This window comes from Telmatherina bonti (assembly GCF_933228915.1).
Source record: "Telmatherina bonti genome assembly, chromosome: 10".
NCBI lineage: Eukaryota > Metazoa > Chordata > Actinopteri > Atheriniformes > Telmatherinidae > Telmatherina > Telmatherina bonti.
In genome coordinates this window covers 2,810,526-2,827,440 of record NC_136628.1, presented here as the reverse complement: position 1 = coordinate 2,827,440, position 16,915 = coordinate 2,810,526, and the positions used below count along the sequence as shown (strand labels likewise).

At 43.1% G+C, this 16,915-nt stretch overlaps 2 protein-coding genes across 2 annotated transcripts; one reads left to right on the top strand and one right to left on the bottom strand.

Moving 5' to 3' along the window:
• Positions 1-780: 780 nt before the first annotated feature.
• On the top strand, positions 781-10,718 carry sap30l (sap30-like). The gene is made up of 4 exons (XM_079247308.1): positions 781-1,519; positions 3,416-3,538; positions 6,874-6,972; positions 9,285-10,718. Exons 1-4 carry the CDS (start codon positions 1,334-1,336, stop codon positions 9,411-9,413), a joined length of 537 nt encoding a protein of 178 aa, XP_079103434.1. The 5' UTR covers positions 781-1,333; the 3' UTR covers positions 9,414-10,718.
• Positions 10,719-13,882: 3,164 nt separating this feature from the next.
• Positions 13,883-15,948, bottom strand: LOC306761013 (heart- and neural crest derivatives-expressed protein 1-like; the record flags this gene model as incomplete). Its single annotated transcript, XM_079247086.1, has 2 exons — positions 13,883-13,978; positions 15,472-15,948. 2 exons carry the CDS (start codon positions 15,946-15,948, stop codon positions 13,883-13,885), a joined length of 573 nt encoding a protein of 190 aa, XP_079103212.1.
• Between the last annotated feature and the right edge of the window lie 967 nt (positions 15,949-16,915).

The window sequence follows — 16,915 nt, the reverse complement described above, 5'->3', positions numbered from 1 at the left end:
TTTCCGCAGGTCTTCTTGAATAAGTGCAGTTGTACATGTTGATCTGTCTTTCCTGTCCTCTCCACCCCAACCAGTCGAGGCAAGTGGCTGCCCTCCCTGATCCAGGTTCTGCAGGTTTCCTTCCTGTTAAAGGGGAGTTTTTTCCTTCCTGTTGTAGATTCAACATGTGAGCTTTGTCTCCCCCACGCGGTCACACGGGGAACTACCGCGTGACTACGCTTCATGTAAAACCTGAACCTGACTGGTTATATTGGGACTCAAGGAACAAAAACAGTCCAGCTGACCTACACAAGCTTCTTCACAGTGTGGAAGACTTCAGGGTTGGAAACAAGTCATTCTGAGGGCTGTTTCTGTATCAGACGTGTTTCCTGGGGGCTCCTCTTACACTGCAGTTTGTGGGACTTTGTGTGGATTTCACAGCTGTCCGAGTATTAAAGTAACGCGGAAATTATCGTTTAGAAAACCAAACCGTTTGTACATTGTGGAGTATTATTACGTGACATTTCACACACACACACACACACACACACACACACACACACACACACACACACACACACAGTGTAAATAAAACCCACTCCACTCCATACAACTCCATCTTTATATGATCGTAAAAAACATGTGACGCTGAATGTAGGAAGAGACCATTTAATGATTGACGTTTCGCGTAGCCAATAGATTTGTAAGTTTCTTACTTTGAGTCCGCCATTAAGGAGAACTTGGCCAATCAGCATCCAGTACGGGAACTTCCGCCACCCAGATGGAGCGTGTTCCATTGTACTGTGCTCAAAGAGATGTGCGGGTTGTTGCGGGATTTTCTGAACCTGTAGCCAAACGGTGCGGGCCCTGGTCGCCGTTTGCACAGAATCGGTAGAGGTTGATGCCGCTGAAAGGCCAGTCGGTGGAGGTTTCTGGCACAAAGTGACGGAAGGAATCCCAGCAGCAGCGGCAGCCGCTCGGCACCTAGCTGGCCGGTTAGCAGATCAGTTGGATCCGCTCTCCGTGGGTCTGATCCTGTCCGCTCTCCGTGGGTCTGATCCTGTCCGCTCTCCGTGGGTCTGATCCTGTCTGCTTTCCGTGGATCTGATCTTGTCTGCTCTCTGTGGGTCTGAAAGATGACGATGGCTTCCACTGGGAAACATTTTGCTTTTAACTAGTAGCTAACCCAGAACACACGGACAGGAACTAGCCTTATTCAGCTAACAGGCTAGCTGAGGCTACAGGTTTACAGGGTTTGTCCTGTAAATAAACTGAATAAATTTACAGGTCCTGTCCTCATCCAGCCTGTCTCCTAAACCAGTTGTCCGACCAAAGCTCGTCCCAGCTGGGCATCATGAATGGATTCAGCACGGAGGAAGACAGTCATGATGGACCCGCCGCCCCGCCGTTCTACGGTCAGAGCTGCTGCCTGATAGAGGACGGAGAGCGCTGCGGCCGGCCGGCTGGAAACGCCTCCTTCAGCAAGAGGATCCAGAAGAGCATTTCCCAGAAGAAGCTCAAGCTGGACATCGATAAGACGGTAAGCTAGCAGGTTAGCCAGACGGTAAGTTAGCAGGTTAGCAAGACTGTAAGTTAGCGGGTTAGCATAGCACGGTAGCAAGACTGTAAGCTAGCAGGTTAGCAAGACGGTAAGTTAGCAGGTTAGCAAGACGGTAAGTTAGCAGGTTAGCAAGACGGGAAGTTACAGGTTAGCAAGACGGGAAGTTAGCAGGTTAGCAAGACGGGAAGTTAGCAGGTTAGCATGGCAGGTTAGCAAGACTGTAAGATAGCGGGTTAGCATAACACGGTAGCAAGACTGTAAGCTAGCAGGTTAGCATAGCACGGTAGCAAGACTGTAAGCTAGTAGGTTAGCAAGACTGTAAGTTAGCAGGTTAGCAAGACTGTAAGTTAGCAGATTAGCATAGCGGTTTAGCAAGGCTGTAAGTTAGCTGGTTAGCGTAGCGGTTTAGCAAGGCTGTAAGTTAGCTGGTTAGCGTAGCAGGTTAGCAAGACTGTAAGGTAGCAGGTTAGCAAGACTGTAAGTTAGCAGGTTAGCAAGATGGTAAGTTAGCAGGTTAGCATAGCAGGTTAGCAAGATGTTAAGTTAGCAAATTTGCAAGACTGAAAGTTAACAGGTTAGACTGTAAGTTAACAGGTTAGCAAGACTGTAAGTTAACAGGTTAGCAAGACTGTAAGTTAGCAGGTTAGCAAGACGGGAAGTTACAGGTTAGCAAGACAGTAAGTTAGCAGTTTAGCATGGCAGGTTAGCAAGACTAAGTTAGCAGGTGACCAAGACTGTAAGTTAGCAAGTTAGCGCTGTTTCTGCTGGATGGCTGTGGAATGTTTACTGAAAGTCAGCTGTCAGCTGAGTTAGCATCAGTTAGCCAGTTAGCGCCAGTTAGCATCAGTAGATCTACAAAAGCTAACTGATCCCAGGCTAACGCGGCATTTGCTTCGCGGTGATTTTCCATGTTAACCTGCTAGCTTAGCGCTAGCTGCAAGCCAGGCTAACACCTGCTAGCTTAGCGGTGCACCTCGTGACATGGTGGCTGTTGTTGAAACTTTAACTGAAAGCGGACACAAGGAGTTTCCAGTCCGATCAGACCCAGCTCCCAGTTAAACAACTGGAAATGATGGTTTACAGGGTTTGTCCTGTTGAAGCCAGCAGACAGCTGTCCTCAGGCCGACCCGGCTTCTCTGGTTGGATCTCTTTCCACATCTGCCATCAATGTTTAGGTCAAAACTATCAAAGCCTTGCTGCGGAAAGAAGTTTGTTTGCTCATTTTTATTTATTTATTTAGTTTATTTATTCAGTTAATTTAGTCTATTTATTTGCTCAGTTTATTTATTTAGTTTATTGATTTGCTCAGTTTATTTATTTAGTTTATTCAATTAATTTAGTTTATTTATTTGCTCAGTTTATTTAGTTTATTTATTTGATCAGTTTATTTAGTTTATTTATTTAGTTCAGTTAATTTATTTGCTCAGTTTATTTATTTAGTTTATTTGCTCATCTTATTTATTCAGTTTATTTATTTAGTTTATTTGATCAGTTTATTGTTTATTTAGTTGCTCAGTTTATTTATTTATTTAGTTTATATGTTTAGCAGCCTTGGATGAAAACATGAACTCCTGAATCAGATGCTGAAGCGACGTATCAGGTTCTTTGACTAGGCCACAACGTTTGGGTCTCTGATCCACCAGGTCCAGTTTCTGTTGTAGGATTGATGCTCGCTGCTCGGTTTGCCAGCAAGGGATTTCTTCTGGGCCACAGTCCTGCAGAACACGTGTGATCAGTCACATAACGCCATGTTTCAAAACGTCTCGTCCACTTCCCGTCTTCTCTTCGGACTCTGCGGGTTTATCTGGCTTCCTGCGTTCAGACGGACGGTGTTGAACAAAGCTGTGTGTAACGTGTGTCCTGTTACCTGTACAGGTGAGGCATCTCTACATCTGCGACTTCCACAAGAACTTCATCCAGAGTGTCCGCAACAAGAGGAAGAGGAAGACCAGCGACGACGGAGGAGAGTCTCCGGATCATGAAGTGGAGGTCCCCGAGGTGAGAGGAGGAAACATTGGGCTTAATGCCGCCGTTTGGGCGCCATATGGGCAGGTTTCTGCTTCAAGCCTCCGCTACATCTCTTAACTAATCAGATCCCAGATGTCTGAATGCAGACATGTCAGATCTCTACACGTTGCTATAATAAGAATAAGCAGACACTGTGGAACTAAGCTTAAGTTCTTAAGTTCATCATGACCTTTTCAGAAAGCCCACAAAGCCAAAATCAAATTAATATACGCTAGGACTATGAAATAAATCAGAACATTGGCATTCCATTGGGCATTCACAGAGATCTGGTTCTTTATTATTCCGCCAAGCTTTGGCATGCTTCTCCTCCTACGCTGTTCAGGTCACTTCAATCATTCACATCTTAAACCCTGCAGCCCCTTCAGGAGACGTGTGCTACGACTTGTGCTTTCAAATCTTTGTAGTTTTTGAGATATTTAACATTTTGCAAAAATTAATTCAGCCTTGTGATTGGATGAAAGTCTTTCAAACCCACTGTGTGTTGGACGTTGCAGAAATTCAGCTCTGCGATTGGTCAGTTTTTGCTTAATGAGCTGAAAACTGCTTCAACAGGGTTTTGGAGCTCTGCACCAGTTTGCAGTGTCCGGTCCATCAAGTTCCCGTCCCCAGTGTCTTTCCTGCTAAATGTTTGGCACGCTGCTCCTCCTACACCTTCTGCCTCACTTCAACCATTTAGATATCAAACTGTTCAGCTCATTCAGGAGATATGTGCTACGACTTTTGGTCTTTCTAACATGTAAACTTTTGACTTATTCACATTTTTGCCACATAATAAAATCCTCTCCTGTGATTGGACAAAACAGAATTCAGCTCAGCGATTGGTCCATTTTTTGCACAGGTACACATACAAGGCACGGGTTCAAATGCAGCATTTAACATGCAGCTTCGTTGTCGTTTGTCGGCTGCTGCTTGTGTGACGGCGTGCAGTTCTGCAGACTGCTCAGTGTGAACTGTTGGTCTCAGCTGTACACTTCAAGGAGCAAAGGAATTTATTTGCAAATGTCCCAGTTAAATATGAAGGATTTGTTCCAACAATACTTCCTGCAACATTTCAACACTTTGATAAATCTTAAACACATTAAAAAAAAAAAAATTCACATTGAACAAAGTCTTTCAAATCTTCACTGGAGTTTAGTTTAACCTCGCACTTGTCTTTGTAATCCAGCTGGAAGTGGAAAAAAGGCGTTCCCGTCCCAATTGGGGAAAAAAATCAACCCTTTTTCCAAGGTGCAACTAAGTACTAGTGGCGCAGTGAGTAAGTTTGTGGGTTCAATGGGGCACTTGTTGCAGATGGCCCAGTTAGTGAACCATGGAAAGTTCGCTTCATGGCGCTTCCACCATTAAGGTGGATCAGTTTCTGGGTCTGCCTGAGGTGTCAACAGGTAGGCTGCCAGCTCTATTTTCACAGCCTCTGATTGGTGAGGAGATGCCATTGGCACACTGTTTTTGAAGAAGGCAGCCAAAGTCATCTTCTAATTGGGTGGAGTGTGTTTTTCTCTGTGCACCACTGGACCAGGAAGCAGTTGGGGTGCGCTTGTTTCAGCAGGCAGAGACATCAGTTCAGTGAGATGTGTTTGATGTGTTCAACCCTGCCTGGATTATTGTACCCGGAACCTGGACTCCATCAGGGATGCCATGTCCAAAGGTTCATCCTTCACACGGTCGCCAGCTTTTCTTGTCTGAACCCAGAACACGAGCTACAGCTTTTTCCTGTTCCTGAAATCTGGCTCTCATCTTTTGCCGTGAACCCCATCTGGTCGGCGACTCTGTTATTAGCTGATGAGGGGTAGATCAAGCTCCGCCTGTACTTCATTCATCTCTCCTCTTCTTTCCAACTATAGGAAAGTGCAGCTCCAGCCTTTTTACAGACCCCAGCGGCACGTTCAGTCCGTGGGTCCTTCACGCCGTTCTCTGTAGAACAACGAAAACACAAAATCATCAGTTTTACTGTGAGTTAAACACGGCGATCAATATGTCAAAACATCCTTTCTTCAATCAGATTACAGCATTTTACTCATGTAGCCGTATGACATTTCATACGTAGGTTGCATATGAAACATTATAGTACACACAGATTAGACTCCTACCTATGGCGTTGTGTAGTTTATGTCCAAAGCACTGAAGATTTGGCCAGATTTGGACGTCTTCCAGAGCTTTGACAATGTTTGTGCCGCTGTGTTGTCATGCAGACGAGTTGTTCTTCAGGTTCCAGGAGCTCAGAGCATCTTTTAAACCTTCAGTGATTGCCTGATTATTTGGAAAGTAGGCTGTTTGCAAGCAGACACTTCTTAGAGCCCAGTGATCATCAACCGTTAAACTCGTGTATGGCTCCGTTGTTCAGCTAGACCACAGATCTGTTGTGGCAGAATAAAAACGCACACCATCCAGCTCTCTTGTGATCCTTTCACATGTGCAATTATACAGGTGAGGCAAGGCACCTTCTGCTAAATATTTCCGGCTAGGTAGCGCGTACTTGGGGTCTAATGGTTTTAGCAGGTTGATAAAGCTTTTCCACTGTATAAATACGTGTCTTTGGCAATATACAACGCGACCGCATCTGTGATGGCTTTCCATCAGGCCCCAGTCTTATAGGGAACACGGTGGATTGTCTCTTGGTGGGTTTTGTATGCTGTTGGTGTTTTGAGCATGTCGAAGACTGCACGATTTCTCCCACTCTGCCTTTGGTAGGAACTGCTTTTAGACAGATTTCACAACGTGACGATTGTTGCTCCAAATCCGAGATCGCAAAACTGTACCGGTTCCAAATAACTGAGAAAACTGCCTTTTCTGGAAACAAGCTCTTCTTTGCGAGCTGCCATGTTGATGCAGTTCTGTGGAAACCAGCGCTGACGTCACTATGATCAATTTATCGCCCAGCCCTACTTTATTATCTTCTTGGATGTTTCATTTTCTCCATGGTCTGGGATCCGGGGTCTGGGATCCGGGGTCTGGGATCCGGGGTCTGGGACAGGGGTCTGGGATCCGGGGTCTGGGATCCGGGGTCTGGGATCCGGGGTCTGGGATCCGGGGTCTGGGATTTGGGGTCTGGGACAGGGGTCTGGGATCCGGGGTCTGGGGTCTAGGGTCCGGGGTCTGGGTCTACGATCTGGGGTCTAGGGTCTGGGATCTGGGAGGACTGGTGCGCTGGAACGTTTCCTAGCAGACGACCTGCTGGCTGGTTGCTGCTTGGTGGTCGTCATAGAAACCTGTAGATGCTGGATCCTCCCTGGGCTCCGCCTCCACCAGCAGCAGCTGTGTCTGAAACCAGTATGACTTCCTCACCATCACCTGTCTTCCTGTTCCAGGTGGATCTGTTCCAGCTGCAGGTGAACACACTGCGGCGCTACAAGCGACATTACAAGCTGCAGACCCGACCTGGACTCAACAAGGCTCAGCTGGCAGAGGTAACCATGTGACCGGCTGCCCACCGGATGTTTCCACATTCACAGAACGACGTTCTGAACATCCATCCTGCGCATGTGCATAAACCTGCAGTTCCCCCTTCATCCACTAGGGGCTGCAAAATCCCCATAGACTCCCATGTTAAAAAGACCAACTTCACAGCAGGAATAAACACGTTTACAGTGGGAATAAACATGTTTACAGCAGGAATAAACATGTTTACAGCAGAAATAAACATGTTTACAGTAGAAATAAACATGTTTACAGTAGAAATAAACATGTTTACAGTAGAAATAAACATGTTCACAGCGGGAATAAACACGTTTACAGCAGAAATAAACATGTTTACAGCAGAAATAAACATGTTTACAGCAGAAATAAACATGTTTACAGTAGAAATAAACATGTTCACAGTGGGAATAAACACGTTTACAGCAGAAATAAACATGTTTACAGTAGAAATAAACATGTTCACAGTGGGAATAAACATGTTTACAGCAGAAATAAACATGTTTACAGTAGAAATAAACATGTTCACAGTGGGAATAAACACGTTTACAGCAGAAATAAACATGTTTACAGTAGAAATAAACATGTTCACAGTGGGAATAAACATGTTTACAGCAGAAATAAACATGTTTACAGCAGAAATAAACACGTTTACAGCAGAAATAAACACGTTTACAGCAGAAATAAACACGTTTACAGTAGAAATAAACACGTTTACAGTAGAAATAAACACGTTTACAGTAGAAATAAACACGTTCACAGCGGGAATAAACACGTTTACAGCAGAAATAAACATGTTTACAGTAGAAATAAACATGTTCACAGTGGGAATAAACACGTTTACAGCAGAAATAAACATGTTTACAGTAGAAATAAACATGTTCACAGTGGGAATAAACATGTTTACAGCAGAAATAAACATGTTTACAGTAGAAATAAACATGTTCACAGTGGGAATAAACACGTTTACAGCAGAAATAAACATGTTCACAGTGGGAATAAACATGTTTACAGCAGAAATAAACATGTTTACAGCAGAAATAAACACGTTTACAGCAGAAATAAACACGTTTACAGCAGAAATAAACACGTTTACAGTAGAAATAAACACGTTCACAGCAGAAATAAACACGTTCACAGCGGGAATAAACACGTTCACAGCGGGAATAAACACGTTCACAGCGGGAATAAACACGTTCACAGCGGGAATAAACACGTTCACAGCGGGAATAAACACGTTCACAGCGGGAATAAACACGTTCACAGCGGGAATAAACACGTTCACAGCAGAAATAAACACGTTCACAGCGGAAATAAACACGTTCACAGCGGGAATAAACACGTTCACAGCGGGAATAAACACGTTCACAGCGGGAATAAACACGTTCACAGCGGGAATAAACACGTTCACAGCAGAAATAAACACGTTCACAGCAGAAATAAACACGTTTACAGCAGAAATAAACACGTTTACAGTAGAAATAAACACGTTTACAGCGGGAATAAACACGTTTACAGCGGCAACAAACACGTTTACAGCGGCAACAAACACGTTTACAGCGGCAACAAACACGTTTACAGCGGGAATAAACACGTTTACAGCGGCAATAAACGTTTACAGCGGCAATAAACACGTTTACAGCGGCAATAAACACGTTTACAGCGGGAATAAACACGTTTACAGCGGGAATAAACGTTTACAGCGGCAATAAACACGTTTACAGCGGGAATAAACACGTTTACAGCGGGAATAAACACGTTTACAGCGGGAATAAACACGTTTACAGCGGAAATAAACACGTTTACAGCAGAAATAAACACGTTTACAGCCTGGTACAAAAATCCATTTTAGGTTTAATAGGTCGGCGTGTCCTTTTGATTGACAGGTACCCGATCTCCCGCTTCAAGTCAGAGAAACGTAGAACCGCAGTTTTTAGCCGGTTAACAACGTGACTTAGCTTTAGCCCACTTACCTCCGTTAGCTGGTTAGCTCCTGTTATCTCCGGGTTAGCTTGGTTAGCTCTTAGCTACAGAAAGCTCAGTTCGCTCTATGTTAATCATCCACCATGACGCTCACAGCCCCCCTGCATGGAAACGTGACGTCTCCATGGAAACGTGACGTCTCCACGCTGACTAACAGGCTCCAGCTTCTACATGCAGGTTTCCCAGAGCAGTGGAAGCAGAACCAGAGTAAAACGACTTGTGGTCCGAGTTCTGCTGAAGAGGACCCGAGCTGAGGCTGGACCGGTTCTGGCGTCTGCAGGTGAAAACGTGTCAGACTGACGGCTTTGTTTGTGTCTCTCAGACGGTGAGTCGTCACTTCAGGAACATCACGGTGAACGAGAAGGAGACTCTCACCTACTTCATCTACATGGTGAAGAGCAGCAAGAGCCGCTTGGACCAGAAAGGAGACACAGGAAAGCCGCTGGACTAAAGTCCTCCACTGCAACACCTGGCATCTACACCCAACCTAGACATGGCCGACAGCAGCGCCGTCTCCACCCCCCACCCCCACCCCCCCTCCCTGTCGGACCAGAACACGGACCTCTACTGTCCTCTGAGGACATGAAACCAGCAGAGGCGGAGGAGCCCACTGGAAGTCCCGCATCGCCGTCCCAGCTCCCAAACTTTCCTCTTCCAGCATCTGGACTGCTGAGGATGTCCAAACACGGCTCTGTCCGCAGCCGGATGGAACGTTCTGGACATCTGCCTTCAGACCTGCTGGTCACGGCGGGCGTCCCCGCTGGGTGGACTGGGAGCATACTGGTGCCAAACTGGGAGCAGAACTGGAAGGATTCCTTCTGAGTTCAGCTTCAGATGATCCATAAAACATGTCGTTTGTTTTTGCTGCCGCGTCGCCGTAGCAACGCCAGCCTCGCCCATTGTCTCTCTCTCTCTCACACACACACACACACACACACACACACACACTGTGTCAGCAGCTTCTTTCATTTCATTCATGCCTTAAATCTGCAGCTCTGAGAAACCCTCCCGTCTGCCTCCCTCCCGTCTGCCTCCCTCCCGTCTGCCTCCCTCCCGTCTGCCTCCCTCCCGTCTGCCTCCCTCCCGTCTGCCTCCCTGCCGTCTGCCTCCCTCCCGTCTGCCTCCCTGCCGTCTGCCTCCCTCCCGTCTGCCTCCCTCCCGTCTGCCTCCCTGCCGTCTGCCTCCCTCCCGTCTGCCTCCCTCCCGTCTGCCTCCCTGCCGTGGACGAAGTCTCCTGCAGCAGGTCGTCAGAACGTGTGAAGAAGCCGCCGGCAGCGCGGAGACGTCCAGCAGGTCCATCACCGTCTTCCCCCAGCAGGAAGGAGCCAGATGTTTGGTGGGACTCCAGATGTTGCAGCTGGTGTCCTCCGGCAGCAACTGCCTGCATCTCGGTCACATTTGAACCCTTTCTGTTGGATGTTTTTCCAGTCCGTCGTAACTTTGGGATTTGCTCGTAGACTTAGTGTCTCGTAGAGGACGTCCATCTTATTAACAGAGACAGTAGGCTCATTACCGTTGTATGAAAAGTAAAAAGCATATTTAAGTACGGCTGCATCACTGCTATTATTAATAAATGTACAGACAGAAAAAGTCTCTTTGCTTTGTAAACAGATGGTCTCGTGTTTGTTTTGAAGCACTTGTTTGTAAATATTGTTGTTTGTTCAGTATCAGTCAGCGACCAGCAGGGGTCAGCGTCGGCCCAGTCCGACCACTGTAGACCATCAGAACATCTTTCACACATCCATCTCACTGAAGAACCCACAAATAAACGCTGAAGATCCACTAAACATGTTTACTGATACTTCATTTTAAGGATTCACAGGGTGGAATGAACTCATCATGTCAGTTCTACATGTAAACGATGGACATGACAAGCTGTCGGGATATTATGTAGCAGAAATGGAGGAAAGTTCAAGTAGTTTAAGAAGCATAAAGTCCAACAGAACTAGAAATACATTTTATTTAAAATGTATGCTTGGTATCCATGTGGGACTTTACCATGAAGAAACTGGAAAAGTGGAGAGCTACGCAGTAAAAGTACTTCATATTATCATGCAAGTAGTACAGCGCTGTACTGCGGTATTAGAAAGAAATGAGTTTTATTTCACTTTAAAGTCGGCTGAAAATGGTTTTACTGCGGTCAGGAAATGACTGACAGTGAACTACTGGTGTAGTACTCAGCAAGAGTACATCATAGTAAAATACGTAGTACATAAGTAACTTGTTTTGTGAGCTACTTATTGAAGAAACTGCTTTTACTGCACTTTATAGTTTTTATATTGCTTTCTGCGAGGAACTTCAGCATTAAAATACTGCAAAATGAAAAAGTAGTGGAAAATCAGTGTAAGTACTAGCTGAAGTACAGGAAGACGTGTTCGGCTACTCAGGACATAAATGTGTTTTCTTTAAGTCTTTGTAAATTCATATAACTTGGATAAAATGGCATCTTATAGCTGGAAGATCAGGCAGGAAGAGATGCTTTATTTTGCAAACCGGAAGTAATCGGTGGTGGTGGATGCTGTTGCTCAGACTGGACATCAGCTTTTCTGCAAACCAGCAGGCCGGACTGGTTCGTACTGGGACCCACAGCCTCCCCAGTTACACCGTTTCACTCAGACTGACATCTTCAGCCTTGATGACGTCATGACTTTCACATAATATATTCAGACTTTCAATATTCTCAATTTATAAATAAATATATATATATCTATATATTGAGATATAAATCTCAATATATAGATATATATATATATATATATATATATATATATATATATATATATATATATATTTATAAATATATATATATATATTTATATCTATATATTGAGATTTATATCTCAATTTATATATATATATATATATATATATATATATATATATATATATATATATATATATATATATAAATATATATATATATATATATATATACATATATATATATATATATACATATATATATATATATATATATATATATATATATATATATATATATATATATATATAAATATATATATATATATATATATACATATATATATATATATATATACATATATATATATATATATATTTATAAATATATATATATATATATTTATTTATATCTATATATTGAGATTTATATCTCAATTTATAAATATATATATATATATACATGTGTGTGTGTAATGTATATATGTATATGTATGTATATATATATATATATATATATATATATATATATATATATATATATATATATATATATATATATATATATATATATATATATATATATATATATGTAAGTAATGTGTGTGTGTGTGTGTGTGTGCATAAAAAAGTCAGTAAACTCTCAAAGCGCGTGAACAAACATGAAGCCATTAATCCCAGACTTTCGCGACTTTCTGGTCATATTGAACACTTGTGTTCAGTAAGATAAAATAACATGTTTTCTCCGTGAGCAGCAGCGAGGCTACGTAACCTGCTACCTGCTGCGTGACGCGCTGCGTGACGTAGCTACACGTCCAGGTGACGTCTGGAGCTGTGACAGCAGCATCACAGGCTGCTTTCCTCCATGTTGCCGCGCGCACCCTGGACTCCACCACTGGCTTATGTTCACGTTTCATAATGAGGAGATGAAAACATGTAAAAACTGTCAAATTAATCTGTAAATTATGACATTTTCATCTTAGATCTGTTCCGTTCGGTTCAGGAAGGTTTTCTATTTTTTCTACTGTTTTGCATTGAAATGAAATTAAATATGTGTACAGACACTAACAGAGCCTGAGTTTACAATATCTGTTATTTAATTCAGTTATTCTCTAAAATCCATTTCAATAAAAATGCTTGTTGGTTCGAATATTGTTACGCAATAAAATGTGATTAACATGAAAAATTAGGTATCAAGCCTAATTTATATCATTCATTCATTCATCAAATTAAATTTCCCTTTGGGGATTAATAAAGTATTTTTCATTACATTTCATTTTATTCATCATCCCGCTTAATCCAAGGATGCTGGAGTCCATCCCAGCAACCACTGGACGAAAGGCAGAGAAGATATATATATATATATATATATATTTATTTATTTATTATTATTATTATTATTATTATTATTATTATTATTATTATTATTATTTATGTGTGTTTATACAGACACATAATACATAATTTTCCTTGAATAACATGGATATTAAAATGTCAGCTGTTTTCTGTAAAAGGAAATTAAAATTCTTCTGCTTCGTGTTTTGTTTTATTGCTGAATTTATTTTCAGATGATTTTCAGCGTTTTTATTTTACATGTGATCAATCATTACGTCACACACAAACACACACCACCAGCTGTGGAAAATAAGAAAATAGAAATTTAACATTAAAAGCCAAAAACGTCCTAAAATAAGGATTTCTTCCCGGAAGTTGCCCTTCGATCCATTTTCCCGCAGATCCCCGCATGTTGTGTCGCGCGGGATGAGGTAGAGTCAGGACATCCAGATGCCTCCTGGTCAGTCTGAACTCTGCGTGTTTAAAGCAGAACTCTCAGAAAAACATCCCATAATGAGCGGAGCGGCATGTTGCCATGGCAGCAAAGTCCCACCGAAAGGACGGGAATGAAACCGACTGGCTGCGCGTGGCGCCGCTGCTGGATGGAACCAAGAAGCTCACCTCACCTGCCACAAACATCCGCGTGAGGTTTCCCTCCTCACTGCCACGCGCCTGCAGGTAAGGCCGGAAAATCACGGTTTCTATGGAAACAGATGTGTGTGTGCTGCAGGAGAAAACACCGCGCCGCGCGCGCACAGCGGCCTTTACGGCCTCAGGTTGTCTCTGGTGTTTCCTGCTTCCAAATACTTAATCCAGAACCCTCGAGAAGATCTACTGGGAAGGAGGAGGAGGAAGAGGAGGAGGAAGAGGAGGATGAAGAGGAAGTCACTGGTTGAGCTCCAGAGCCCAGACCTGCTGCGGCCATCCGGTCCGGCCCTTCACCTTCCTCTCCGCTCCCAGAGACTCCTGCAGGCCGTCGGTCTGTGGAGGAGGCAGAGCACGAGACAGAAAGCCTCATCATCATCTTCATCACCATTAGGATCGTCATCATCATCATCATCATCATCATCATCAGTTTGAGCTTCCGGCCTGACATGTAATTCTGCTGTTGGTGGAACAAAAATAAATTGCACAAATTTAACCTAAAAAAAAAAAAAAAAAAAAAAAAGCTAAAGTAAAACAAAACAGAAATTGAAGTTAAAAAAAAAACAAAAAACAAAATTAAAAGTAAAATGAAACAAAAAGTAAGGTAAAAAATGAATAAAAAAGTTAAGTAAAACAAAATAAAAAGTAAATGAAATTAAACAAAAAGTAAAGTAAAACAAAATAAAAATAAATAAAATTAAAGAAAAAGTAAAGTAAAACAAAATGAAAATAAATAAAATTAAACAAAAAGTAAAGTAAAACAAAATAAAAATAAATAAAATTAAACAAAAAGTAAAGTAAAACAAAATAAAAATATATAAAATTAAACAAAAAGTAAAGTAAAAACAAAATAAAAAAGCTAAATAAAACAAAATAAAAAGTAAATAAAATAAAACAAAAAGTAAAGTAAAACAAAATAAAAAACTAAGTAAAACAAAATAAAAGTACATAAAATAAAACAAAAAGTAAAGTAAAACAAATTAAAAGTAAATAAAATGAAACAAAAAGTAAAGTAAAAAAAAGTTAAATCAAACAAAATAAAAAGTAAAATAAATAAAGTAAAACAAAATAAAAAAAAAAGTCAAATAAAGTAAAATATTGCCGTAGTGTTGATGCATTTATAAAATAATTTGTATATTATGGAATCTGTTATTATCAGCAACTAATTTCAATAATATGTGTAATTATTTAAACTTTAGGTCTTATGTAGTGTTAATGACAAAGACCCTTCTTAAATGTTTGCCTACCAGTAAAAAAAAAAAAAAAGAAAGAAAAAAAAGTACTTTTTCGTCATTTGTCATTAATTAAACTTGTAATTTAATAACGCATCAAATATGGACAGACTGGAACCTACATGTTTTAAAAAACTATCTAATTATGATTTTAGTTATTTTATTAGTTCATTTATTTTGAAAATATTAAAAATCTTACATACTCCACCTTTAAAGTATAATTTAACTAAGAACTAATTTTACTTTTACAATTTAACAAGTTCATGTTTTTATAGATGACTGTATGAGCAATCAGACCGTGTGTGTGTGTGTGTGTGTGTGTGTGTGTGTGTGTGTGTGTGTGTTCCGACTGAACAGTGAGTGTGTATTAATTGCACAGAAATGTTATTAAATGCTAAAATGACCCTTGGAGCAAAGCGACATTAATATGTTGCCAGATCTTGTGAGATAAATGAGGCTTTTCAGGCTCGTGGCGTGTTTTTATCACTCATCAGTAATTTGTTGCATATTTTCTCTCTGAACATAAAAACAAATGTTTGTGTTTTTTTCTGCCTCCAGTCAGGAGAAAAGCAACATTCTGGGTTCTTCAGGACTCACCAGCTCCCGTTTCCGCTTCAGGTCCCGGTTTTCAAACTTCTTGATCTCGGCCTTGAAGCCCTCCGCCTCCCCGGAGTCTTTGGCCAAGACGTCCATCAGGTAGGCGATGTAGCTGGTCGCGAGGCGCAAAGTCTTGATCTTGGACAGCTTGGTGTCCGCGGGGACGTTGGGGATACACTCCCTCAGCTCGGCGAAAGCCGTGTTGATGCTCTCCGTCCTGCGGCGCTCCTTCTTCGGCCCCGACGCTCTCCTCTTGCCCATCCCGGACTGGAGCCCCTCCAGCCGGCCGTCGTGCGTCGCTCCGGGCGCGCCCAGCTCCGCGGCCTGGTAGGGCGCCTGGATCTGGAAGTCCGGGGCCTCGCCGTGGTTCACCACCCAGCTCTGGAAGTAGGGGCCATCCTGGTGGCACCTCTGGACGAACGGGAAGGGCTCGTGCATCAGGTGGTGGTGATGTTGGTAGCCGCCGATCAGATTCATGCTGAACCGGATGTGAAACGTTGTCTGTGGGGCTCCTCTGGGTCTGCGGGGCTCCTCTGGGTCTGCGGGGCTCCTCTGGGTCTGCGGGGCTCCTCTGGCTCTGCGGGGCTCCTCTGGGTCTGCGGGGCCCCAGCGGGTCTCCGCGGCCGCTACGAAGCCTCCAGCACCCGGGTACAGAATCCTCTGACACGGCCAGGAGCCCGGAGCTTCACATGGTGGTCCTGCTGAGTCAGGGGGGCTGGACGGGCAGGGATCTCCGGGGCGTGGGGCTCCGCGGCGTGGGGCTTTGCGGCGTGGGTCTCCGGGGATCTCCGACCGAACTGGCTGCACGGGTCTGCTGTGGAAATTTGACCCCCGTGGAGGTGTGAGGGCCCAGGTTTATATGAGCAGGATGTGCGCGTGGAGAGGACGCAGCCAATGCGAGCGCGCGGGATGGGAGGAGAGTCTGCGCGCGCCACGGTGCTGTGATGCTGCACGCGGGCTGCGTCACGAGACAAGATCCAAGAAGGTCACTTTTCATTTTTCATCCTGGAATTATTTCATTTCATCTTCAGATGGAATCATTGATCAGTGATGAGAAGCAACGATCCGTTCTTCTGCTCCAGCCCGTGCAAAGCGCGTGCCGCGGTTCAAGTGACAAGTCTCCATGTCTCCATGTATCCATGTGTCCATGTCTCCATGTCTCTATTTCTCTATGTGTCCATGTCTCTATTTCTCTATGTGTACATGTCTCTATGTGTCCATGTGTCCATGTATCCATATGTCCATGTGTCCATGTCTCTATTTCTCTATGTGTACATGTCTCCATGTCTCTATGTATCCATGTCTCTATGTATCCATGTCTCTATGTGTCCATGTCTCCATGTCTCTATGTGTCCATGTCTCCATGTGTTCATGTGTCCATGTGTCCATGTCTCCATATGTCCATGTCTCTATTTCTCTATGTGTCCATGTCTCTATGTGTCCA